Source organism: Scleropages formosus, chromosome 4, assembly GCF_900964775.1.
Source record: "Scleropages formosus chromosome 4, fSclFor1.1, whole genome shotgun sequence".
Classification (NCBI taxonomy): domain Eukaryota; kingdom Metazoa; phylum Chordata; class Actinopteri; order Osteoglossiformes; family Osteoglossidae; genus Scleropages; species Scleropages formosus.
Window position 1 is genome coordinate 4186969 of NC_041809.1, and position 27970 is coordinate 4214938.

General features: G+C 52.1%; 1 protein-coding gene across 1 annotated transcript; it reads right to left on the reverse strand.

Moving 5' to 3' along the window:
* Nucleotides 1-1651: 1651 nt before the first annotated feature.
* On the reverse strand, nucleotides 1652-27277 carry efemp1 (EGF containing fibulin extracellular matrix protein 1). Its single transcript, XM_029251489.1, has 11 exons — nucleotides 27135-27277; nucleotides 26511-26601; nucleotides 25173-25218; nucleotides 24839-25060; nucleotides 7145-7267; nucleotides 6822-6938; nucleotides 5202-5321; nucleotides 4868-4987; nucleotides 3758-3881; nucleotides 3476-3668; nucleotides 1652-3357 (listed from the first exon to the last, which is right to left on the reverse strand). The coding sequence occupies exons 2-11, from the start codon at nucleotides 26589-26591 to the stop codon at nucleotides 3196-3198; spliced, it is 1308 nt and encodes a 435-aa protein (XP_029107322.1). The 5' UTR covers nucleotides 26592-26601; nucleotides 27135-27277; the 3' UTR covers nucleotides 1652-3195.
* Nucleotides 27278-27970: the final 693 nt, after the last annotated feature.

A 27970-nucleotide genomic window follows, 5' to 3' on the forward strand; every position in this document is an offset into this window, starting at 1 on the left:
GTGCATTAAGGGGCGGCTGGTAGTGTGGTGGTTAGAACCGCTGCCTTTGCACCCAAAGGTCACAGGTTTGCGTCCTCCCTCTCCAGCTGTAGTACCCTTGAGCAAGGCACTTACCCTCAATTCGCTCCACCGAAATGACCCAGCTGTGTAAAAATGGGTAAATAATTGTAAGTAGCTTTGGAGAAAAGTGTCGGCTAAGTGAGTAAACGTGCGTGTGGGGGGCCGGGGTTGAGCTGCGAAAAAAAATCTCAGACTGCGGCGTCATCGGAACAGCGTATCGCTGACTGACCGTACGAGTCACATTTATAGGTTTTGGCGACTTCGTGGCTCGGCGGGGTGCGGAGATCATTTGAACAGAGGTGTCCGTGATCCTGCTTTGCCTGGCCCCGGGTCCCGCGTTAATACCGCGTTTCGCCCGCTAATCCCGGATCCGGTCCGAGGAACCATTACGCAAAGTTCCGGAATGGAACAGGTCCGTCATCCCTTTGCTGCGGTTCCTGCTTTTGCCGAGTCTCACGCCTCCCAAGATAAATTTGATTAAACTTCTCTACGGATCCCACGAGCGCCATTACGAGGGTAGAAAAATGAGCCGTTCCAGAAACACGCGTGTTTTCGCGGAGGTGCCTCAGGGCAGAAAATGTGCTCTGGCATCCCCGACGGAGCAGCCCCGCGCCGCAGCCTCCGGGACGCCGCGTCGCGCCCCTGGACCGGGAAACGGGGTGACAAGCTGCGAGTTGAAGGAAAGGTCAGGGGTCGCGGCGAAGCGATGTATCGCGTATCGCCCTGCGCTCTCCTCCGGGTGCATTCCCCAAGCAGGGCGGTTGGGAAACAGCTGGTTCTGTTCTGTCCTCTCCAGGATCCAGGCCTCCCTCCAGCGATGTCCGCTCCCCTCCTCCCCTCCTCCCCTCCCCCACAAAGCCCACAGGCATGCGCTCGCACAGAGCCAGGCTTCTCCCTGGCCCTCCTCCAACTGCGGTTAACAACACATCCAGAAACATAAACGCAATCTTTCCCGATCAGAACCGCCACCGCCCCCAGGCCTGCGCTCGCTACCTTCTCCGAGCCGCGTGAAGGACGACCCGTGGACTGAAGCAGGCCTTTAGCCTCCCTCTGGACAGCGCCGCGGCCTCGTTTCGGGGTCCGGTCAAATCGCAAGCCCTGCTGCTGGCGGTGATGTGCAACCCTAACCCTAGAGTATCAGGGCGGTGCGTGAATCTTGGTTCTGGAAACATCTACGTCTGCGGCGCTGGTGTTGACATGATGCGGCAGCAACCGACAGCCTCGTGGCTCACGGAAATCAACACGACATTCCAGCAGAAACCCTAACCCTAACCCCCGGTCGAAGCCTAACCCTAATCCTGGATGCCCAAGAGTGGCAAAGGGGCTCAACGCACAACTGAGTGAAACCGACGGGTTATCCGGACACCCTGCTAAACGATACGTCGTGCACTTGAACGAACGTGTAAAACAAAGCAAGTGCGACGGGCATCGCCAGACCTCCCCTAAACGCATGCAGGCTGCCCGAAAGCAAAAGCCCTTACCGGACACCTCACGTAACGCGAAGAATTCACGATGGGCTTGAAAATGTTGCAGACGCTCCGAAAAAAAACGCGGCGACCATCGGCGCAACACATTCCAGAGCTGGACCACAAAGAACGCGGGCAAATGCAAGTTTTTATTTTATTTCATTACAAAATTACTTTGCACATCCATAGTAACAGTTACTCGATGTTAGATATGAAAAACAGTTTAAATAGGAAAGTAAAAAGAACACGACGGCTGAATGAAAAGTGTACAAAAGCGTCAGATTTGGGGTCTAATAGAAAATGCTGGATATGATGTTGGGGGAGAGGGAAGAGGTTTCTCTGGTCGTGTTTATACGTTATAAACAGCGTTAAGAAAGTCAACGAGCCCGTCCGTGCGTGTAAATCATCCAGATGCTTCAACCTGCACCGAGCAGCTGCGAGATGACGCTTGAGCCCTTCGCCCAGCTATGGATTTCACGGCCGAAGGTTGCGAGAGGGACAAATCCGACTTAATTCTAATTAGTCCGGCGCCGGGGCGATCTGGCGCTAGGCGCAAATATGTAGGAGTCACGATGCGCTTGAGGACGACACGAGGAACCGTTGCTCGGGGTTAGGGTTGGTTCCCGTGACTCTGCGGAGATCATCCCGGGACACGCTGCACGGGGGGCCACATTAACCGTTACCGAAAGGTTTATTTATGGTGCAGCGCCCCTCCTTTTCCGTTTCTTTAAGACATTTTGCTGTTCCAGTTGAACCTTCCACCAGCGCCGTACTGCAGAATTCAAAATATGAGAATCACCCACAGTTACAATGCTTCGTGACAATTCCCTCCATCCCCCCCCCTTCGTCGCTCCCGCAGCACTAAAAGCCCTTTGCAAATACCAGGATTTTTCAGCCTAATCTTTCCTGTTTACCACAGTTCTGGCACGATAAGACGTTGACTGCGAACTGCATTGCAGTAACTCCGTATAGGAGGCTCGATCTTTTCAGCCCAAATAACAAGGCTGCAAATCTTCCGCCGCTGGCTACGAAGTTCCGTTACAGAAACGGTCTTGGACCATTGAAATTTGACTCACGCGATGTACCGGCAAGCAACCGTTTCTCGGCATCGCGCTTCGAGCGGCTCGTACGGCCAGGCCGCACCGTGCGGTACATTAAGTGGCGGTTCAACGGAAGAGACCGGGTTTCCGCTCGGGGCAAAGCGAGACGCGCACCTCGAACGTTAAACCGCGGAAACGAAAAGGACGGAGAGGGCTCGCTGGTGGCAGTTAGTCAAATTTACAAGGTCTGTGAACCGCTGCGAGTCAGTCGCTTTTTCTTTCTGCATGGGAAGAGCCTTCTGTCCCTCGTAAATAACGTCAGACCAGAAGCTGATGGTTTTTGGCATCAAAGACTATGTATCTCCACGTCGAGTCCGTTCGAAGTTGGACGCCCTGCGTGTAAGCAGCGCTGGGCCTCACGGGGATTAGCACCGGTCACCTTTGCCAAGCGCAATAGTAGCACGAAAGAAGGAATAAGAGCTGTGTCCTGTTAGGTTTACCGTGAATATAACACCACCTTCCACTCGAACTGAAGCAAGCTGATCATAATCTCCTTGCCATCGCTGCATTTAGTGGCTATACTGTAGCGTACTGTATATCTTTTACACGGGAAGCGAACCGCGGGGCCCTTAGAAGGGGTAGGGCCCCACCACAATGGTGAGCCGTAGCAAGGAGCTGGAGCGGTAGTTCATGACGCTGTTGTGGGTGATCATCTCCAGGTCCACGATGTGCTCGCGTGGTCCACTCAGCGTCTTGGCCATCACCAGCATGGCACTCACATTGCTAGTGCGCTGTCGAAGGAAACAAAGAGCGGTTACGGAAACGGCTCTCTTTCGAGGGAGGGCCGAGAGCCCGTGCCGAATTTCTGCGGCGATTTCGTGTCCGGAAGGCGTGACGCTCGGGCCTGACCCTCAGAAAGAACTCCCTCCCATCGTTGCCCGCCTTGATCCGGAAGGTGTTCTGCGTGTTGGGGTAGATGTTGGCGGCCTGGATCTGGAAGACGTCGGCCGGCACGGAACGGTCCGACGGTATGCTCATGTATTTATACACGATGGACGGCGGCAGGCCTCGGCACGCGTTCGTCGACGTGCAGGTGCAGCGGCTGGCGACGGAGAGCGACATTCAGAAGAGCGAACGTTAGCGATGACGGCGCCCGAGATCCACGCCAGGGGAAACGCCGCCGTCACTTACTTCTCGCCCGTCCTCACGTACGGCTCTTCGCACGGGTTCCTCGGATAGCAGCGGTATCCACCGTAGTAGTTCCAGCACGTTTCGTCCTCTCGGCACTCGTGGCCTGCCTCGCATTCGTTTATATCTGCGTGGAGCACGACCGCGGGACTCGATCAGCCCGAGTCCGCCGAGACGACGGATATCGGGGATGCATTAATCAACGACACCGTTCTCGTGAATCTGCTCATGAGCCGGGGTAGCCGACGGCAGCGACCACCTCTCCTTCAAGTCAACACAATATAGGCTATTCTGGCATAACAGAAAACACCCGTGAAGATTAAGCGCACTTGGCTTTTTGTATTTCCATTAGAAATGGTCTGCACATATGCACTCTGAGTGACGGTGCCAGCAAAACCTGAAAAGGGCCACATATGTGTATCCGTAATAATGCTCGCACTGAGTCAACAGTCCTCCGAAGGCTCAAAGGGACAGCTCGTGTGGCCCGGGGCATCAAATGAAAGAAACCTGTTGGTCTGCATCCCGTGTACCTGGCACACGCACCCCACAGTAAGCCAGAAATGCCCAGTGTTTGCCATCCCTGGAAAGCCAGGAGAACCCAGGGGGATTTCGAGACGGGCCGCAGATTGAAACCGCCGCGCCAACCACGGCGGTCTTGAGCGGAATCTGGACTCTCCAACCCCCCTCTCCCCACCGCACTCATGGAGCGGGCACTAAATCATCAAAGAGCAAAACTTCAGATCTATTTCTGACACAACACCCGGGATTCATCACAGGGCTTTTTTTCCCTCCTAGACATCTGAGGCCTCCACCTAATGGAAGAACGTAAAATAACAGCGTGCCGTTTGAAGGCAAAACTAAATCGACTGCAGGCAAACATAAATAAAATGTGCTTTAAAATGCCGATATGAAACAAGCGGCCTTATTTGCTTTACCTGCTCCTGCATTCTCGGGAGAGCATGCCCATGTTCCGCTATATATCTCAGGAGTACTAAATGCAAAAATGGGGAGAAATTCTATCTCTTCCCTTTTTGGAAGGCAGTTCGGGGCGGGAGGGGGGGGGGCCGGCCGGGACGGAATCCGGGCCGTAACTCAACGCGCCGAGACCGGTACCTTGACACATTCTTGTTCCCTGGAGCTGGTACCCATCGGGGCAGGTGCAGGAGTATCCCCCCGGATTGTTGACACACTGAAACTGGCACATGAAGTTCGAGAAGCTGCATTCGTCAATATCTGCAGGTGCGCACAAACAGGTGAGGAAGCAAATGAAGAAAATTAACCCTCTGGACATGTCCTGAAGGAGAGCTTGGAGTTGAGGAAAGGGGTGTGAGGAGAGAGCGGGATAAAGAGAAGCGACATCAAGTGACTTTGCGGGGCTTTGAGCCGAGCAGCAGAGAACATGTGACAGTGAAGCGCCCCCGGTCCCCTCCGGACTGCTCACACCTACCTTCGCAGGACATGGAGTCGGATGCCAGCTTGTAGCCCTGGTCGCACTGGCAGAGGAAGGAGCCCATGAGGTTGTAGCACCGGTGCTCACATCGATTTTCCATCTCGCACTCGTTCACGTCTGCAGAGCAAAAGGGGAACCAGTCAAGCGGAAGGGAGTCAACACGTCTACTTGAAACTAAACCTCGGCACGAGAACATTGTGCCCTCCTGCCTGAAACGCCCCGAAACAGAATTTAACCCATTTCATCCAAAGACAAGCTCTCCTTTCCCTTCGCTTGCTTTCGTTCAGCCCTTTCTTGGAGGGATATTTGTCTTCCGTGACTCAGCTGCTTTCTCCCTCGTTGTGTAACATCGGGCCACCACCGAAGAGACAAGAAGAGACAAAGGTGAGAGCTGGCTCACGGGCCCTACTTATTGTGGCATGGGTGACAAGTCCCTTTGAGAAGAAGTAAAGAACATAAGCTAGCACGGTGTTCATAAGCTTCTGTAATCTTCCGGTGTCGTCCGCTTCTGGGTCTTTGAGCTTTTGTAGTGTTGTGGGATTTTTTTTTCCATGGCTTCAGTCAATGAGCAAGTCTAGGCAAGTAAGCTCAGAATACCACGCTTTCAAGTCAAAGAACCGCCACAGGTGAAAATGTGTTCTGAAGCTTAATAATAAACAACACTTGTGCCTATGGTTTGAAGATTAAACGTTTCCCTACTTGGATCTCAGAATCCGGTATGTTTTTTTAAATTCAAGGAAACTAATTAATCCAAGAGGGGGCGTGGTGGTGAGGTGGGTTTGGCCTGTGCCCGCTCTCTGGTGGGTCTGGGGTTCGAGTCCTGCTTGGGGTGCCCTGCGGCAGACTGGCGTCCCATCCCGGGTGTGTCCGCTCCCCCTCCAGCTTTACGCCCTGTGTTGCCGGGATAGGCTCTGGTTTGCCGCGACCCCGCTTGGGACAGGCCGTTTCGGACGGCGTGTGTGTGTGTAACTAATCCAAAATCTCGAAAGAATTTCGCAATGTAGAAAGTAATCTTATCACTCCCTCTCTCCGAACAGCATCACAGCGTTCCTTCAAGTTGACACGTGGATGGCCAAAAATGTCCAACTGACATCAAGTCAACGTGCAGCCAATGTCGAACACTCAATGCACACTCCGCACAACACGCGGTACGAATAATTACTGATTACCTCCTGCACATTAACAACAGCAGACTGGCTTGACAAATATGACTCAACTGTACACTCCACCTGTACACGGTGAATCAAATTCGCAAAGATCTCCTGCTGAATAAAATCAATGCAGTTACTGGACTGGGATTCAATGTTACTGAAATGGGATTTCAGAAGTCCAGTTCCAACAGCTCTTCCAAACTCCTAAGTTCGATGTAAAATATACGCCTTGGAGGTCCATCGCCTCGAACCCCTGCTGAGCTGCAGGCTTCAGAGAGCATGGAGATGTTGATCCTCCACATGCCTGGCCAGTATCTCGCAAGCTGAGCCAAAGCCGTGCTGTTCCTCTCCGAGGAGGAAATCCGGACAGAAGTGTACAGTGGCTGTCAGAACCACTAGCAGCCTTTTGGACGCCGCTGAATGCTCGAGGGACTACATGGCACGCGTTGGAGGCCTGGTGACTCACCCACGCAGGACTGGTTATTCCTCGCCAGCTGATAGCCGACGTTGCACAAGCAGTAGTACGAGCCCTCGGTGTTCACACATCTGTGCATGCAGTACCGGGACAGGCATTCATCTCTATCTGGAGAGTGGAAAAATCGGACTTCAAAGATTGAGCCGACTGGTTTATTCACTAAAATACCTTTTGCGCATGATGAGATTGCAAGGGGAAAGTCATCTTTGACAAGATGCTGTGTATTCCAGATTGAAACTCTTGAGATTATATACATATATGTATGTGTGCAGGTGTTTTAATACTCTAATGGGAAACTCAGTGCACTCACTCACCTACACACTGGTCTCCGCTTTTCTGGAAGCCCGGCTTGCACTGGCAGGTGTACGAGCCCCAGGTGTTATGGCAGATCTGGTCAGCGGCGCAGGTGTGCCTGCCAGTGGTGCACTCATCAATGTCTGCGTGAAGGAAAATTGGACATAAACAGGTCACGGCAGTCTGCGCGGCGGAGTGCAAGGCCAAAAGCGTCTGATTTCCCAAGGCCTTTCCAGTGCTACCGCTGCTAGAGAGAGAGAGAGAGGAGTCTCTTGTACGCTGTGCATCCTACATGGCCATTACTTTATCTCGCATTTGTCTGCGGACCTTATTTTTCCACTTCCCGCTGGATTTCGGTGTGGCTCCGGGCTTAAACACGCACCTGGAAAAAGCACTGCCAACACAAGCGCAAGAACGATAACATGTAATTGTAAATGCAATATCCGAGGAATGTGAAGTGCTAAGACTTCTATAATGAAAACTTCCGTGCTCACGTTAAAAACTCAATACAACGCAGAATTCGTTCCCTTGCACCCTAGCGCAGGACACCACACCATCAGTATGGTCGAGTCAGAGTGGGAGCCCCAGATTTCAAAGCGAGCCTTCCATAAACCATAGGGAATCGCACTTAATTGCACCGCGCCGAAGCCACATGAATCTTCAACAGCTTTGACAAGCGGGGGTTTCAGATTACCGACGTGGTGCAAAAAAACAAAGCCGTACTGAAACTCGAGTTCTGAATGTACTAACCCAGCCTTCTGATCTATCGTGCAGTGAACAGCTGTTTATCTGCGGTTTACTCATAAAGCTAAACACATTCTGTTCCAGGAACAGGCACCTCGGCATTTTCGCGGCCCTTTCGAGCCACAGCTCCCGTGTTCCACGATATCGGGAAGCCTCAACGCTCCGTGCTCTCTGTTTGAGAGGACAAGTGAAGACGATAGCTAAGTGCGATCGAAAGGTTTCACACCAGCAATGAGGCCTGGGCATGTTTAACAAGCTTACTGGCCAGCTGTGCTTTTCGAGAAGATGGGAGCCAAATGGACTCCATCCTGGTTAATTGTGTCTGGAATGGGATATTGAACTTGACACGTTTTTTCAGCCCGCTCCAGTATAAATGATTGAGAACAAATACAGCTGGAGCATCCAGCTCGTTAACCGCGCCGCACGCCACTGGCGAGCAGCGCCGAATGTTACGTCCAATACTCGTAACCGGGGCGATAACTGCCATCAACACATTGAAGCCTACATCCTGAACACACACAGTTTTGTTATGAGATGAATCAGCTAACTGTGCATAACCAGGAAATCCTGCGTTTGCGGACATTTACGACCTGACCTCAGCCCGTTTTGCTAACTCGCAGGCCACTTCAAAAAAAAAAATACAGCGGATACGTTAAAATTGGTCAACTGTTTAAAGCTCGGGGCGTGCCAAGAAAGCAAGCTTGTTTGTGTCGACGTTTCACAACACTGATCCCTTTGTTTAGAATACGGCTTTTAGAAACTTCGCCGAGATGATCGTTCCGCTCACGGTTGCACTTGACAACAACACAAACACCACCCTCCCTCGGGAAAGTTGCTCTCGCGTCTCAGCAAAGACACCAGGCGCCTTCGCGTGAACGACGGCTGGAACGCTCCGATGGTCTCCCTCCCCTTAGATACGTGGAGAAATTTGCCGTCTGTTGGCATACACCCTCGTGACGACCCGGTGGCTTTTTGCAAAGTCGCACGGATCCGACTACGAAAGGGGTCCGTCGGTTGGTTCGGGGGAGCTGTCCTCGCCGCCTTATATATGGACAGTGTCCAGGGTAGAGTCGTGGGTGGTCTGTGGCTGCAGGCCACGCGCAGCAAGTATACTTCAAACAAGACTATTAATAGGACAGTTGTTGAGATTAACGGGAATCGCACGTCGTACCGAACAGGAAGTGTGAGGTTACTGCAACTGTCACACACGTGAGGTGATACGTGAAGCTTGGCAAGGATAGGGAAGCCACGTTTCAACGTATGAGAACGTTCAAACATCGAGATCCTTTAAATAAACATCAAGTACGCACAGCCAGAGCTCATGGCTTGAGGTAGTCTTAACGTGTCTTACGCTTCTGCTGGAAGCTGGAAATTCTTCAAACCTCCAGGCTTGGTGTCGCCATAACTTCATCCAGTATTATCAAAGAGTCTGTGTTCGCATGAGTACCGTCAGTTCTTTTATGATGATATTTTAGTTACACGGATAAATAGAGGATCGTGAACTTAACACACGTCTGCCAGCGCGACTCGTGAATGTCGAGATCCCGACTCGAGACGATTCGGATTCAAAACATTTCGTGTTAAATTTTGAAGCACTGCTTTGCAGTTAAACTCCAAAGAAATCGGAACGCGGAGAACAGTTCCGGGAGCCCGACTACTGATGGAGGCCGTGAAAGAATCGCGATGGAACAGAAAGGCGCATATTCTGTCATTAATTCTTGTACTTCATTGTACATTTATTCAAAATAGATTAGTTTTTTGCAGTGTCTTCAAATTTAATTTTGGGTGTGCTATGAGTTTTTAGGGGACAATTAAGGTATTTTATGTTCTCTGCCCCTACCAGGTTTTTTCCCCACTTATTATCATTACACAAATTACACAAATGTTATGTTTCAGAGGGCCACAGATATTGAGTTAGAGCAGAGCTGACTGTATTCTGTATCAAAAGATGTAAAAACGTTCTTTGTACTTTCTCTCGAGGGCATCGCTAGAGAGTAGGGATTGGGCTGCTCACTTAACCGTGTAGACCGAGCCTCCCAAGACGGTTGCCACCGGAAGACTTGCTACACAGTCAATCGCTTCGTTCCTCGAGTGATCATCGCATCTGGAGCAAGGATTCTCTGGGCTTCGAGGCTAGAACACGTGTTAGTATTCGGTCTCTCTCAACTATTAATTAATCGGCCTTGACTGTTATTTTCGTTGACTGCATACAACCGTTCCCACCCAATTAAGCCGAATGTATTAATTCAGAACTCGCTATTGATTTTGAGTCATCTTAAGCCAAAATGAATTTTAGAGGACTGTTACGGGTGCATTTGTGCTTAAAAACGCCCATATTAACTGTAAAATTACTGAAAAACCAAATAAATTAGCACTTTGTTTTATATTATTCTCATTTTTACTGTAAAGCAGTGAGCAAAGTAACCATTTTATTTAGTTTATTCAGTACTTTGAATTTTTGCATTCTGCACTTATGCATGTATTATTGATTAAGGGTTAAGACCAAGTAACACACGGTTAGTGGAAACAGACGATATCATTAATTTTCCCCTGTGTTCTTAAGCCTTGTTTCTTTGCAGTAGTTTGACCGCATTTGTCCGCAGCAACACAATATTTCATCTTGTATTGCCATCATATTCATCAGTCGCGATCCCAATTAGGACTGAGCTCAGACAGAATGAAAATCGGCGCTCCCGCCGCACCACGAGGCTGGTAGTCGAGCGTAGGTGACAAACACCGAGATTATCACCTGGAAACTTGCGAAGCGCAAGGCACAAACACGCACCGCGAGAGAGATTATCACCTGGAAACTGTGGAGCACAGGGCACAAACACACACCGCAACTAATCCATGAATTTATGACACTGCTGAAAGAGAAGCATATAAAAGTATATCCGTACTCCCCAAGTCGTACATCAGAGGAAATCTGACAGGCGGTCCAGTTCACAGAGATCCCCAGAGTCTCACTTACATTTGTATCTGCTGGATCTCAGAGTGCCCACTGTGCAAAGACTGCAACACATCCATTAGGCTTTTGGACGTTTTAAAGCAAAACAGTTCGGGCGTATGGAAAAAAAGCCAAAGACCCACCCACAGATCTCTGTAAGCCAGACTCCTAAAACATGGTCCCTGTGCCAAATGGTTTATTGTGGGAGACTATGACCTGTTTTGTCCAGCTTCTTTCGTGGGCCTCCGATGCATCGAAAAGTCAGATTCAAAAGCAGAGCGGAGCACGGAAGCCCATCGCCGGCCATTTCCGTGACACACAACACAATTCGGAAAAAGTCATTTCGCCTTTGCAGATCTTTCGTGGTATTTTACCAGTCCACGTTTTTCAAGTTTTCATTCACGGGCCGCTTACAAGATTTGAACTTCACTGACCTCAGGCATCTGAATGCGGTGTTTGTTCTTTGAAGCTCTGGTTCAAAATCAGTTTCCAAAGTACCGGGAAGGAATCGATTAAACCACGTTAGCTGAATATTCAGACATTTTCACTTTTTTAAATATTTTCTAAACAACCTATGGGTTGTTTCCAGCAGCATCTGGGATATATCAGACAGCCTTTGCAATATTTCAAACAACCTCTGGGATGCAGAGGGTCAGGCTACGGCTCAAAGAGCCATTGGTCCACACAGCTTTGAAGAAGATCTGAGACAAATCCAGAGGTGGGTAGTCATGAGATACATTTTCTCCATTTCTTGAGCTTAAGCAACGTCTGCAGAAACTGTCATTTTCCATAGTGTTTTTTTTAGCAATAATACTTGTATTCGGGTAAGTTTGTAAAGAAGAAATGAACTCCATTACGACAGAGCATGAGCCAATATCTCCTCGCTTTCGGTCGACTTGTTCCGTAGATCATATTGTGGACCATCACGTGTCGTATGTGAGCAGTGCGTTTCCACCACGAAGAGGCAGCTTTTCTCTGTACAATGAGACCAATCAATACCTGGTGTTAATCAAGCAGAGATTACCGTTGAGTTTTGTCCCACCTTGATTGCCAACCTAGTTCATTCACAGGCAGCTGGAGTGATGGTACAACTCTCAGACTCTTAAGACTGGAGCGTGTTTGGTTAAGTTTTTTCCATACCGTTTCATCGGAATTTTATGTTGGCCCAAATTGTTCTGAAAGCGAGTTATTTGGTGAGCGGCTTTCTCTTCGCTTCGCATGTAAATAACACCCAACACTGCGGAAAAGCAACGTTAAGATGCATACAGGTTAAAATAATTACTCCTTCTACTGTTATAGACCCAAAATATTACTGCCCGAAGCAAAGAGTATACTGTCTGCAAGTCAACCCTAACCCTAAAGGGTACAGTGACCCCACATCCACCCCAAATCCAAAGAGTCTACCAGTTACACATCCACCTACCCATCACACTTGATGATCTCAGTGCCAGTGTACATGAACACCAGGTACAATGTAAAAAATGTTACAGTAAAATGTTCGGTTTACTCAACTTAAATTAGTTAAGCTGAGTAACGTATAAATGGAATATGCCTAACCAGCTGGTTAGTTATCAAACCATATAGTTTTTATTGTTTGTATATTTATTATCCCTATGAACAACATCTCATTTTATTGATACCCTGCAACGGACTGCTGTCGGCTTGAGTAGCTGTTTATTTTATTTATTTTTTATTTTTTTAATAAGAGTACTGTTACCTGCGCGCTGGGCATTTCTTACCTTTCCGGTAAGTCAACGAGGCCCCCGATACGGACTGTACTGAATAATCTCTGGGACACGCTGGACAATCTCCCTGACGTGTCAAGCAGCCTCTGCTATTTATGTTGAATGTGCAGAAGCAGTAAAGGCCACGGCTAGTTTCACAGGCACGATAACAGAACCCCCGGAACCCCCGGAACCCCCGCGGTCCATGAAGGGATGGACCCCCTGGAATGGAAGGTAGGCCAAGCGGAAAAAAAGACAGCATTCCCCTGGACTGCTGCGGGAGCCTGTATTCTGCATTTGCACGATGCAAAAGTGTCTCTGTGTGAATCTCAGGAAGCGCCTCGTGGAAAACCGCAAACTCCAGTGCGAGCGCTTTCCCACCGCTGAAGGTCATCTCAAACCTCCAAGCCAGCTCTTATCCATCATCTTGACTTCATTTGCAAAAACAGTAGACCCCTCCCCACCCCCCCCCCCAACTATATTTTCACTTACATGCTAGGAGTTGCTGCAGTTACTTCACAAACGCATGCAAGTCGTGTTTTCGCCGAGATACTGTAATGGAAAACGGGATTTCATCCAAAAAACAACTAGACTCATATCATTTGATGGCCACTCCGCAGTTACATTTAATAGATGCTGAAATTCTAGGGAAATGGGGGTAAAGCTGGTTCAGGTTAATGTTTCATTTAATTGTGCAAACCCACCCCCGTTTCATGCGTCTGCCAAACATTACCTCGAGGGGGGCCTGGGGTTACTTATGCTTTCACATGTTGCTGCAGCTCCATTCCCTGCAGCCCCGCGCACACCAAAAAGAGCTCTTTACCCCCCACATACATGGACTTACAGCCATAGAGGACATGGAGCGGATGGGAAGAGTGTAACACGACCCCGTTTCATCAACTATCCAGGAAGGGCGGTCACCCTCAATGGTTCTGGTCTACGGTAACCTGGCATGTTTTCATCTGATTGCAGGAAGAATAAACTGACATTTATCTGATGCTTCTCTCCAAAGCAACTCATGGTGTTCAACTACTTACAATTACTTACCCATTTATACAGCTGGGTAATTTTACTGGAGCTATTTAGGCTCAGTACCTTGCTCAAGGGCATGATAGCTGGAGGTGGCTACACTACCAGTGCCCCAAGAACCAGGATCTTTAAATGGTTTTATCAGTTCCCCTCCCCCAGATGCCTTCAATGTACTGCCACATGTTTAGATACCTTCTCCCTCTCGTTGAGGGAGCAGGAGCTCTATGTAGAGCCAAAGAAGCAGGAGCGAAGGAAATGCCATGTGCGCCCAGTCCACTTCCCCTTCGTTACGCCACGCGGAAATGCTTCCGCTCGGTTCCCGGGGCTGTGAAAGCAGAACGCTCGCTCGGGGAAAGATCCCGACTCTTCTTTCCAGAAGAAGCAGAACTGAGGGCCAACTTCACGTTAACCTCCGATCGGATGACACGGCCGACGTATTGGGATTTGGGACCTGTATCCATTGTCCCTCCCAACACATGGACTTTCCGAACTGTTTGACGGTGCACTTCTCCGAGAAACAACGGAGCCACGTTTACTTTGACGTTGACTCTAGGCAGCATTTGGACACTCGGCTTCTACAACAAACCACAACCCTAAGCAGGAGCAGCGGTCTTTTGTCCTTTGTGATCACGCTCAACATTGACTGCGGTTCAGGTCTTTCCTGGGGAGACTCAGAGCCCTTCTTCCAGCAGGTGGAGACACGAGTTCGAAACCTAACACCTCCAGGCCCCCTGCGACGGGCGTGATCAGGCGGTCTGCGAACGCCCAAGCGGAGCTGTCACAAAGCAGTTGCTGATGAGAGGTGACTCATGTTCTGGTCAACGCCGGGTGACGGTCAGCTGCTCCACGGACTGGCTGGACTAGGGGCTCCTTGTGCAAACAAACAGATTCCCGGTTTTGTTCCGGCCCACATGCCAGTCTTTTGAAGACTATTTGTGGCACAATGTGGGCCTGTCTTACGTGGCTCAGGCTGAACGGTTGAACGAGCACATCATAACCAGGATTTATCCGAGGTCCACATGACAATGAGCTCCCTGGGGTTTCAGCTGCACTGGGCCCACGTGACCGTGCATGGTCTCTGTTGGACCCCCTGAACGAATCTGCGGGTCGAGGCTCACCGATACCACCGCCTTCAACTGTGATCAGGATCGGTAAAGATCACTTGACACCTGCACAAGCATGGATGTGGATGCTCTTGGGGAAAGCAAGCTTCCCCAGATATGTGCAGGTCCTGGAACCCATCCTGCAGAGCTAACAACACATTTTTAAGATGCCTGGATAAATGCATTTCTACTGACTGATCTAAGAAGATCTTAAGGCCTCGTACAAAGGCTGCCTTGACATCGTAGGAAGAATTTGCAGGTTCTTGCCAGCACACGTCTTTTGAGCACTGTGACCTTTATTTTACTTTTCCAGTGCCAGTCAGTCAGAGCAGGAGCGGGGCAGGCGGGGCAGGCGGGGCAGGCGGGGCCGGGGGGGAGGGGGGGAGGGCAGGAATTGTGCAACACGGCACACCGCAGCAGGACTCAAAGGGATCTCACCTGTTAATCATTTAGCGACTTTGCCCGGGTTCGAGGAGGACACAAGCACGAGTCCTGCAGCCTGGTTCCCGCCCTGTTTGTACAGACATGCAGGAAGCTTGAGCTGCCAGTCAAAACAGCTCGACAAAGAAACCCGGATCGGCGAGCGCTGTGAGAAAAGTACTACATACTGTACACGTGCGAAGAAGAAGAAGAAGAAGAAGAAGAAGAAGAAGAAGAAGAGGAGGGCAGTCAGCGACTACATCCCCTCCCACAGAGGGGTCATTATTCGCTGTAAACTTCATTGAAACGAGGCGAGCGTCCTGCGACACAAGCACCCCCACCCCCATCTCTCCCATGACGAGAACTACGGGACATGACCGCGGTGTACATACAGCACAGGACACGTTGCGATCCGAACATCTGGGCTTCCGGTATTTTATTAAATCTCAGCGCCTGATTCGGTGATTGAAGTAACAAACTGGACGTGGACCCGAATCAAAGTTGCAAAGCAAACGCAAAACACGCTAAACAAAATCGAAAGGAGCTGCGGCGCTTCTTTCCCACGGCGGAGGGAGGCGTCTTCAGTTCGATTTCAGTTTCGATACTTCGAAAATGTTCGCCGTTCATCGGAAACATCCGCTGCGAGAAGACTCGGCTTTCTTCGAACTGCCAAGAGTTGAAACGCAGCATCAGTGCACATTTTTAAGATTTTTTGTGGCGTTCCACAAAAAAAATAAATAAATATATATATGGCATTCTCCTCCCATGCCTGCTCTTCGTTGCCTTCTGAAGACAAGACACCTTCGCGGTCGACTCCTTCGCAGAGCTGGAAGCAGCGTAGCGCTCACGAGCGTGCGGGAGAAATCACGAGAACCTGGAGACATCAAGAGCGCACTCGCATGCGTGGAGCGTGCGTACATTCGTGTGCGAACGCGACTCGGGCAATATCGAAGAGACGCTCCGCAGGGCTTCGAACAAACTGGCGCAACATGCGAGAGAAGCGGGAGGACAGCAAAGCCTCCAAACGACAGCTGGCACCGAGCACGCGCCTCTGCGCCCAGACCCAAAACAAGCCCGGGAACGCACCGTTATCCCCGTTCCGGAGAGCACCGCGGAGCCGAGCCCAACTCTCAGCATCGCCACGGACGCGTGAAGTATCGCTTGTCGTGTTTCGCGTCCCCGCCCAAGGCGACGAGACAAAAGTACTTTTCCGAGCCTCCGTTTACGAGACGTTCCAGGACTTCGTGAAGCGAAACGCGCCCGTTCGAAAAGGGGCCCGTGATTTAAGAAGGTGATTTAGACCCTAAGCCGCTTTCGCGATGATGTCAACGGAAAGATCAAGACATCTAAGAGCGGGGAAGGAGAGGGCAGCTGGACCCGAGGCGCACTGAACCGCATTTTGTGTTCCATGAATAATAACAACATTTACCATTCACGAAGCAGGCAATTTAACGTTAATTCCGGCCCTGTTTTGTCTCACTGCCACTGCTTAGGAAAAAGTCTTGAAATATGAGTTCGCCCCCACAGCGGCGGCATTCGGGCCAAGCGGCATATTGACGCAAACGTAATTGCCTAATGACGGTCGTCGCGGTGCGATGATTGACCGATGCAAAACACCGTCGGCAGAAAAATAACTGCAAGCACTTAGACGGAGACCTCGGGGGATGCGTTCTTACACTTTCGTTATGAGCGCGATTAATCTTGGACTAATCGTCGTCCGAAGAGCAGTTTCCCCTTCAAACGACGTTCCAGGACGAAACTGCACCCTGGGAGCCCTTGCTGCGTTTCATCTGCGCCGGAGACCTTCTTGAGCTATTTTTACCGGCAGGAAAGGAAAGGAAAGGTAAGCAAAACATGGGCACCTGTAATATTCCACTCGCTTGAAGAAGATCAGAGAACTTGAGGTGTAGTAAAAGAGCACCTGCGGAACACCAGGTAGCAGCACCTGGATTCGGATGACTTTGCCTTTGAGGAACGTCGGCGGGGGGGGGGGAGGGGGAGGCGACGCTTTTTTAAATTGCACGTACAGGTGAGTGACTGTTTTGGGAAGCTCGGAGTCCTGCAGGAGATCCTTTGAAGGTTCTGAAGGAAGGGCAACTCGGAGCGAACAGGCAACGGAGCGGCTCTGCTCATCCACGCCCCCGCTTTCATCGCCCAAATCGGATACGTTGCGATTTGCACCGACGGTGCTTAACGCTCGGTCCGCGGCCGCGTGATACGCGGGACTCGAAAACCAAGCGCCGACCCAACACCGGCAAAAAGAGGGGTTACCTCGGCCATACATTACCGCGTTCAGCACATTACGTTACCTTACCGTTTTACACGGGATCCAAAGAAAACATTTGTTGCAATCAACTATAAGCATGGGTTTCCTGTTATTTACTTAGGAGAGGATACACACACACACACACACACACACACACACACACACACACACATTACTGAACCACTGACTTAACAGTTTCTCTATTTATTCCAGCTGAACCAAAAAAAAAAAAAAATTTTCTTTCGCTTCAAACAAATTTTGATATTTTATAGCTATAACAGACCCATAAGGCAGGAGATAAAAATAATGCTTTACGGCCACAACCCTCTTTTAATCTACTGCAACCCGAGCTCTCGGGCCCATCGGTGCCACCGTTTCCGTTCATTTATTTACGCTGCGGATGCTTTTCTCCGTTTGCATTACTGCTAGACTGTCAGAACTTCTCCCCTGTTCGTGTTCAGGGAGATCGTGAAATCCAAGCTTTTTTCTTTTAAGAGATAAAAAAAAAAAAAAACTACACTCATCAGTGTTGCCTTCCTTCTCTTAAGCAGCGTCGCAGCGCATTCGCATTTACAGCATCAAGCCTGCAGGCATTTCCTGTTACCCAGTATAAATGGCATAGGGGATCACATACTATTTTTTTCAACTCAATCTGTTCTTTTTATTTCCCCTCCTCGGAGGCCACTGAGGCTGAAGGTGCCAATACCTGTTGAAGCACTCATATGAAAATATAATTAAAGGGTCAAAGCTGGGTCACTCTATGCCGGGTGCATCTGTTCTGCTCTTACGCTTATTCCGCTTTCGGCTTCGACGGCACATCGGATCGTCTGCAGTTTCCTGTTACACACATTCCTTCTGCTCTCCTCTCCTTTTTTTTTCCATGTGACAGGTGAGCTTGCTTCCAGAGAAGTCTTTTCAGTTTACCTTAATCCCGCATTTATTATCTCCTGCACGGCAACCGTTTCATCACCGACGAGCGCACGGGGAGGAAAAAATGATGCTGACGAAAATAAAAGCTCAGATGGCGCTTTGAGGGAGAGAGAAAAAATTCTGCGATTCCTTTAGAAAGACAACGGAAAAATACATAGTTGTGTCATGACAAAGTGCTTAATGTCTTTACGTTGAGTCTTTCCAAAACAGCCCCAACAGCGCCAGCGCACCGTGTTGCAACAGAACGTGAGTCACTCTGCTCGGGTTAGATACTTGGGTGGCACGCATCAACGGCGAGCATCCGCAGAGCAGCACGCGCTCGCGCCTCGTCGGGATGGCGTGTGTGGGACAATATCGGAAGAAGCGACCGGGGATGAGAGCGGGCCTTCCGTCCGCTGGCAAACATGGGAAAAGCTGTAGACCTCAGCACTTTGCGTACAGTGCTGCTCGAAAGTATGTGAACCCTGTAGAGATGGTGTTTAATCCTGAATAAAATATTAAAATGAACTCATAAAATCTACATCTTAAACACACACAGAGTCCGAAACCGCTCGTCCCAAGCGGGGTCACAGCGAACCGGAGCCTAACCCAGTAACACAGGGCGCAAGGCCGGAGGGGGAGGGGACACACCCAGGACGGGACGCCAGTCCATCACAAGGCACCCCAAGCGGGGCTCGAACCCCAGACCCACCAAGGCGCAGGACCCGACCAAACCCGCTGCTCCACCGCACCCCACTAAACACATAAAATTAATAAATGACTATGATTTACACCCCTGACTACTTACCTACTTGGTGTAACCAATACAATTTGGGCTTCACTTATTTTTACACCTTTACACTACTTGTGCGTTTCTACTACACACGATTTCTCTAAAACAATATACGGAATTGGTCTTTACACGCCTATTATGTCACATGAGAAACACTGATTCTCATTAAATAACCACGGTAAAACTAAGGGACACAGGGGGGTCACACACTTTCAAGCAGCTCTGCACACAATGAAAGTGTGTGGCGGTGCAGAGGAAACATCTTGTTGTGTTTATTATTCGGGCTGGCGCTGCTGCAGACAAGGCAGCACCTCGTATTTATAGGTTTTCCTAATTCTGATCGCATTCGCCACGCTTCTAAAGCCGACACCGACATGTCTGCGGGGTTCAACTTCGCTCCAGACTGCGGGACCCCAAACCGGTTTGACCGGCGTAGTCACGACCCGGGTACCACGCGGAACACGAGGTCAAAACGCAGCGGCGGACTCGCGGAGCTGATGACGACCGCCACCTCGGCAACTCGTGCGGCTGATGCGCGCTTTGCGCACTGCGGTTTACCACCTTCGCCGTCTTTATGCAGCTCAGATTACCGGGGATGACCACCTCTGCCCCAGAAGTGCGTTTATGGGTGCCTGGCGTAGGGCGAGACCCCCAGGCCCCGCCCACACCGTTACGGTGGGCTTGGTCCAGGTGAGAGACCGGAGCCCCATCCACACCCCTATGTAGAGCTCGCTGTGGGTTTGAACCGCAGCCCCACCGGTGCGCTCAGGGGCTCCGGATTCCCTCCCGCCGCAGGCCCTGGCACGGGCTCCCTTCGATACTGTGAGCTTTTCAGCAATAATGAATTTATGAAGACTGATGGAGTCGAGGCCCTGGCCTTACGCAAACGGAGCCCTGCGCGAAGCCCATTAACCGCAGCCGCGGCAGAGAAGACACGAGCGCCGCAAAGGAAACCGGCCGCTCCGCGCGAACGTTACGGGAAACGCAAAAACGGCTGCGTGCCGCCTTTTCCGTGTCCGTTCGCAACCGGTGGAACGCGGGCGAGGCTGCGATCGCGGCGCCGGGTCACACCGGCGACGGGCGACTCTTCACACGGCGACGGCGACCGCTTCCTTGTACCCGCCAAGTAAACTTAAAGGTGACGCGCGTGAACGTACTGCATGCGTTAAGAAGGTGGGGTTGCGAAATCGTCCACCTTATAGGAGGGGCATCGAGAGTTGGGTGATCGCCGAGCCCAGAGCAGTTGGAAATGCTGCGGAGCGACGCGTCCAGACCGGGGAAAGACAGGAACCGTGTCTCATCGGACGTGCCGGACACCCAACGGGCCCGGGTTGCTTTTTGCTTGGCCTCCTTCCGTTTCTTGGAACGCGGCATCGCGATGAAGGAGATGTTTGGGGGTTTAGGGGCTCCCGTGAGGCTTCGAGATGCCGCGGAAGAAGGAGCGAAGCGGGTGCGTGCCGCGCGCAGATCGCCATCGTGCCTTCTGCTCATCCAATTCCTCGCTTCGCAAGTCCCGGCTTGACGGCACCTCGGAAGCGCATCCACGACATGTTTTCAGGAAAGGGCCCTGGAACGCGCCGCGCGGTCGACGGTAGCGCTCGCGGCGTTTTTGAGCGGTCGCCGAGTACATCCAGCTGCCGAGCGTCTCACCGGCGGGGGGGGGGGGCGACGCGTGAGCAAAGGTGGCATTAAGTTGGATGTTATGGAACCAAACCGCTTAAAGTGTGTTCTACGTCCCTCCAGGTGCCGGAAGGGTTTCGGGAAGGGGGGGGGTGGGGGGCTCTGCGGTGAACAACTCCCTCCTGAACCGTGTACGTTCACGTGAACAAGGCGACTCCGTGTAACTGCCAGTGGGATGGGGGGGGGGGGGGAGGCTCCTCCCCCCTTAAACACAACAGGGGTTAGGAATGGAGCGCGTGACAGCCGCACATGTGACTCGCGGCGCTGCTGCGCTTAATCCGGCGAAGCCGAGCACTAAAGAGCGCGCTCGCGAGCCGTGGGGGAGTTCACGTGCGGATGAGCACGGGAGCCTCCAGCATGACGTCAGCCGAGCGAGGTCCTCCGAGTGTCATCGGGGGCTCCAAGAGGGCCTTGAGCGCGCAACACTGGATAATAAAACAGTATTTCAAAAACACCAAATTACCCCCCCCCCCTCCGCCTCCGCACACACACCACCACCCACGGGAGTAATGCGCTGCTGGCCTGGAAACTAAAAAAAAAAAAAAAAAAGAGGGGAAAAAAAAAAAAGCTTCCACATCTGCAAGTAATTAAAGAGTGAACTGTACTCCATGTTTTACTAACTAATGACTTAAACAAACTGGAGCTTCGCGGAACATCGCGGGTCGCCGGCGGGCTCCGGCCGCAAACGGGAAACGGGCACCGCGGCTCCGTCCCGCGCGTCAGAAGCACCGTTTGAAGACGAGTCTTTACGCTTCGCGCGTGCGCGCGCATTCGTTTTAATGACACATCCGCTCCCTTCTCTCATGCGACGGCAACAAAGCGAGCCTTATAATTAAGAGCGTCTCGCTACAATTAAAGGATGCAGCCCTTGTTTTATAAATATATTCGCGATAAAATAAAAGAGCTCGACGTTTCTAAAAAAAGGCTAAAGCGCACTTTGATTTATTTATTTTGCCATTAATCCACGCGCTTGCGTGTGTAGCGGGGTCACGCGGAGGGACGCGGGTTCGCGACGGCGCTGCTGAACTCTCGCTCGCGGCCCAAGAGGAAACGGCTCGGGGGCCAACAAAAATCTCTCTGGAAGCAGCCCGAGTCCATGTAACTTGGCACCGAGCGGGAGGAACCGCAGCAGCATCGAGCCGCTCTGGATTTGTCATCCGCTGCTAAACGGCGAAGAGCTGCGCTCCAGTCCCGAGGTCAGCGGGGCCTTTTTAACGGCCTCGAAACGCGCGTTTTACATCGCCAGCGACTTGTTGTTTAGCTCTTGTGCACCTTTGTCCAAAACACCTTGCGGTTTCTTACCCGATCGTTCGGCTCGCTTTTTCCCCCGAGGCAAGGGCGCGTGCGAGCGGGATTCAAACCGGCAACCTTACGGTCAGGAGCCTGCGGTCGCTCTCCGCGCGCTCCCCCGGTGCCCCTTCGTGAGGGTCCTCTGAAAAGTGTCGAACTGATGATCAGGTCTCTGCTCTTTCGTCCCGAAAACTTAGACGTCCCTACAAATATATATCTATGTCCACACACACACACACACCCATTAGCTGCTTGTCCTGGTCTGGGTCACAGTGGTCAGGATCCTATCCCAGAATCACTGGGTGCAAAGCTGAGGGGCTGAAGGGGGGTGCACCCTCAATTGACAATAGTCCATCGCAGTAGATTGTGTGTGCGTGTGTGTGTGATTAAAAAGAGCTCATCTTGAGTCATTTTTCAAGCGCTTCAGCAGCCACCTGAGGCCCTCAGCAACGAGGGCTTTAGGCTCCAGACCAAGAGGTTACAGGTTCAAAACCCCCAACATCTGCATTATCCAGCTGTGTAATGAGCGCTCTGACAACCGTATAAATAACGATGAGTGTGATCCAGAAAAAGTTTTCCATTTTGAGGGAAAGTGTTTGCTGTTAATGGAATCAAACCTCCCGAAATAGTTCATCTCACAGTAAGTGTGTGTGTGTGTGTCCTCGCTGCTAATGAAACCGAACACGACGACTGGGTTCGAGGTGCAGCGGCCCTCTACGGGTTTACTTAAGACACCCGACGGCGACGTTAAAAGCGAAATGCAGCGGGACGGGAGCTGACGGGGCGCCGCGCTCCGCCAAAGCGGGAAGCGGAGTGCTGGCGAAGCGCAGACTAAGCAGCGGATGTGTCACATGTTTCATTTCTGCAAGGTCTGTGTGTTCTCGCCGTGACGGCCGTTTTCCGTGCTGACTGGGCGTAAGGTGAGCTCGGAGCGGGCCTCCCTCATCACGGGGCCCGGCGCTGCCGCCCGCTTTGCGGAAGTGCTTTCGGCAGCTCTTTACGACCGCAGCGGTGCGCCGTGCGAGTCGGCGGCGGCGGCGACCCGGAGGGGTCCGCTCCGCCGGCGGACGCGTCGAACCCGGGCACCCCGTCGCATCCGAGAGGAATTAATCGGCTCGGTTCCCGTCGGGCTCCGCAACAGACCGGCCTTTGTGTTTGCCGAAAGGCCGATGAATCACTCGAATAAAGGGGACGTGGAAAGTTCAAAGCCTTCCAGGAGCCAGGCCCTGTGCGCCGCTCCCTCGTAATAAAGAAGTTAATAAATAAAAATAAAAAGGAAAGCGGGCCCGTCGACCGGACCGCGAGGCAAATCCCGCAATTTGTAACTCGCCCCGTCGTAAATTAAATTTCGTAAAAAGGAAAAAGAACGAGGAAAACTTCTCGCGCCCGTTTCCGGATCGGCGAGGAGACGAACGGAGCGCGACCGCTTTCTAAACCACGTTATTTACCGAGATCCACTATGCGGACGAGCGATGAAAGCATCGTTGAAAAGAATCGTTTTGTAGGACGGTAAAAAGTCATCATCAGTATCAAGTTTTTCATTTAGCCCATACTTTGACTTAGAGTGTTGGGTTTATAAGCTACGCTACTTACACTGATTTACAGAGCAGTATAATTTTTACTGTAGTAATTCAGGGTAAGTACCTTGACCAAGGGTACTACAGCAGGAGTGGGGATGCAAACCCAAGTCCTCAGGTGGCGAGTTGATGGCTCTAGCTGCTACGCCACCTGCTGCCCCTCCTATACTGAGAGTCGCTATGATATAAAATTAATTTAAAATGTATAAGATCGTTTGGTTATATTTTTATAATTAATCATCGGTCCCAATGATGTCACCTCGGTGATTTTGTTTCTCGGTTGTTCACATTAACTGAAAGAGTTATGTTCTAAGGTCAAAAAATAGCCCCCCCCACCCGCTTTCCCCCAACAAAACCCAAGGACACACCGTCACCCTGTATCTTCACAACAAGGACTCCCTTCCGGAACCATCCGAGTGTCCGAGCGCAAAGCGAAGGCCAAGTCTCCTCTAACAACGACCCCCGTTGCGCAAACAGCACCACCGGTCAACAGCTGCCAAACATGCTTTTTCAAGGTGCTGTGTGTGTGTGTGAGAGACAGGATGTCAAACTGTATTGCTGCTAATTTTATTTATGTGGCACCAAAAGGCTGTTCTTGGCTCTGCAGCGCCGGCTCTCGCGGTGCACCCGCCGTGGGCACGAGGGGTGACTCTCCTTTCTGGAAAACAATAGTCAGCACTATGGCAACCTGACCGTGCTCTGCCTCGCTACACCGTGACGGAGAGCAGAGCGTGACCGCAGGACCCCCCAGGGGGCGGAAGGGTGGCGGGTGCGGCTTCGCCGAGTTCCCCCCCGCCCTGGCGTGGATCCTGCCACCTCGCTGGCAGGGTCTCCGACCGCAGCTGGGCTGCGATCCAGAACCGGGCCAAGTGGGAACATTGCAGGTCATAAAGATGTATTAAGAGTGCAGGAACACCCCCCTCCCCCCCCCCAAGTCATCTGTGCACATGATTCACATTTATTCATCCAGATGACACTTCTCTCCAAATCAGCTTACAATGTTTGCCTACCTACTGCTATTTATCTGTTTATACAGCTGGGTAGTTTTTACTGGAGCAATTCAGCAAGTGGGATTCGAGCCTGCAACCTTCGAGTCCGGAGGCGGGAGCTCGGATCTCTGTGCCACCTACGCCCACCCCGCCCCGACCTCCTGACGACAGGTGTCAAGGTGAATGCGTAAAAGCAGGCGGTCGTCCCGCCGCTTGGACGCGCGCTGCCCGGGCGGCTCGTACCTGTGCAGGAGTTCGTTTCGGTCGCGGCGAACCCTGTGGCACAGACCACCGGCCAGGTGGGGGGCTGGACTCGCGGGGGCGGCACGGGCTCCGGCGAAGGCTCGTCTCCGTTGCCGATGAAAATCTGCGCGCTCTTGGGCAGGCAGAGGTACCCGCCAAAATGGTTAATGCACTTCATGCCCCCTTTGCAGGCATCGGAGAGGATGGAGCACTCGTCGATGTCTGGCGGAGAGGGAGGGGAGACGACTCGTCAGGGTCATTCGCCGCGCTCGTGCGGCACGGGCAGCCGGGTTACCGGGCAGAAGCTCTGCAGCGATAGAAGTGCGATAATTACCTTTGCATATTTCTCGGACCGGATCAAATTCATAGCCATCTGTGCACTGCGAGTGAGACATGGAGACGATTAATATGAGGACAAACGTGAAGGACTTTGTGACAACGTGACGCCGATCCTCACGTGACCGGAGCGACGCGGCACGGTCCGGTCATTCCGGTGCACCGCAACATACGTGAATTCTTTTGAACCATTCTGACACTCCTGCGATGGACTGGCGTCCTGTCCAGGGTGTACCCTCACTATCTAGCCTCGCACCCTGTGCTTCTGGGATAGGCTCTGGACCACCATCGCCCTGACTTGAGAAAGTGGTTAGTAACAGTGGGAGAGTCACGTTGGCACGATAATAATCTCGTTATCCACAGCTAATTGATGTTTATTTGTTGGCATTTGTTTTGTCAATAAAATGTGACAATGACAGATGACCTTGCAAAAAATTCTGACTGATTTCAGTTCTGCGTTCCCAACAAAAATATTCCTGCGGTGCACCGAGCTGTACACTTGAAGATCGCCTTCTCTCGTCAGCTTGGGCTGCGTTGCGCCAATTCACCAGCCGCTTTTGTGCAATTTTGTTTTGGAAATTCTCAAAAATATGGTATGGAAAAATAATGTTTTGATGCACTGGACTGGCCAGTGGCCACGGTACCCGGTCATCTGAGGTCCAGTCGTGCACAGATGACCGTGTCTTGTGCTATTGTACCCGTGTCGTGCACTACGCACCCCCCCGACCCACCCCTTTCGCACATGAACCGGAACCACACCCTCGAGCAACAGGCCCTCCTGTGGTCATATAGCTGAAGGTTGCCGGTTCCAATCCCTCAAAGGGCCCTCTTACCCAGAACCGTCCAAGTAAAAACATTGCGTTGCTTTGGATGGAAGGGCTGGCAAAGGACGAAAAGCAATAAAATTAATAACTAATAAGGAACAGGCTGACAAAAGTCATACAGCGATGTAGAGGAGGGCAGGTGGAATGCGAGCACCCGAAGGCTCGGCCTCCCCGGCATCACTAGTAGGATGGTCCCTCGGTCGCTTTGCTTCAGTCCAGCAGATGGCACAGCGGTTAGCGTCACCACCGCGCTCTGAAAGACGTTGGTTTGAATCCTCGTGCTGCACTGTCCCTAAGCAACACGTAAGGATACCCTGCTGCGTAAATGGTAAATCGGTGTAAAGCGGACCATGTGGCAGTGTAAGTCGCACCAGACGTCGGCTAGAGAAAGGATTCACAGCGGTCCCCTTGCTGCGAGCACTTCGGTGTCGCACTGGTGTGTGTGGACAGCCCTCCCACGTGGTGACACCCGGACCCCCCACCCGACCCGGGCTGTGCGAGCGCGCACTTGCCGTGTAGGACACGGGCTCCTCCTGCTCCTGGGAGGCGCCGAGCCGCACCATCACGCACACGCACAGGCAGATCCTCAGCATGGTCAGATCCCTGCAACAACGGGAGGGCAGGGGAGAAGGGGCTGCTGGGCGCGCGCGAGTCTCCTGACAGTCGCGCGACGCCCCTCGCGCCGCGCCGCACCGGAGCGCCGTTCTGCGCGCGGGACACCGCGTCACGCCGGTGCAGTGTAAACTAACAGTAAAATGTTATATCACAAGCGTGTAAAAAACACAGAGACGAGCTTTTTTCTCCGCGTGCACTTTTTTCACTTTACTTCTCTGAGAACAACACACACACACAGGCAGGGAGATTTTCTTCATTACAATAACATTAGACTATTAGAAGCGCTTTGGCACTTGCGTTCACATGACATGATCGCCTCCAGAAGCAGCGCTCGCACTTGTACAGACATTCGGACCCGCTGACGGCGCGCATCCCTGCTCACCTGGCTGGACAATAATAAGCGCAAAAGCGCGTGAAGAGCGTGCGCGGGTCTCGCGTTACCTGCCGGGGAAGGCGCTCCTGTCGTCCGGGGGGGGGAGAGGGAGGAGGAGGAGGAGGAGGAGGAGGAGAAGGGGGGGTACCTTCAGTCCGCACCGTAGATCCTCGAACCGGCCGTCAGCGTTCGCGCTCTCGTTCGCCTCGCCTCGCCTCGCCTCGCTTCCCGCAGCCCGACCGACGCAGCAGCTCGCGACTCACACCGCGGCCTTTTAATACCGACGGTGGATCCCGGCTGGCGGACGCGCGCGTCGCCTCCCGGAGGGCGCTGGGCGGCGCCTCGCGCAGGTTGGTTCCGCGTTGAGCGAGCGAGCGAGCGCTCGCAGGTCCCCCCCCCGCCTCATCACACCCCTCCTCCCCGGTTCATCGGGACCCCCGGTTGCAGAGCCATCGGAGCAAGGTGTGGCTCCCTCTGCAGGTGAAGGCGCCTCCCGAGGGAAATGCGCGCGGTGGATACGAGTGGGCGGGTCGGGGGGGGGGGGGGTGCGGGGGGGATGACTGCAAACGTCGGTCATTTATCAATATAATTTGCGCATGGAACCCCCCCCTCCCGTCGGGATGTGCTCTGACAATCCAAACGGAGGAGCTGTCAGTTAACACTATAAGAATATTATTGATCATTTTAATTTATTAAATTATGTGTGAACTGGAGTTCCGCAGGGGTGCGTGGTGGCGCAGCAGGCTTGGCTGGGTCCTGCCCTCTGGTGGGTCTGGGGTTCGAGTCCTGCTTGGGGTGCCTTGCAACTGGCGTCCCGTCCTGGATGTGTCCCCTTCTCCTCCGGTCTTGCGCCCCGTGTTGCCGGCTTAGTCCTGTGGTGTTTGCGTGACCTCCCTGCATTCGCTTGGTATTCCAGATGCTCTGGTTTCCTCCCATAGTCCAGTGATGTATTTCAGGTGAATTGGTGGCTCTAAATTGCCCATA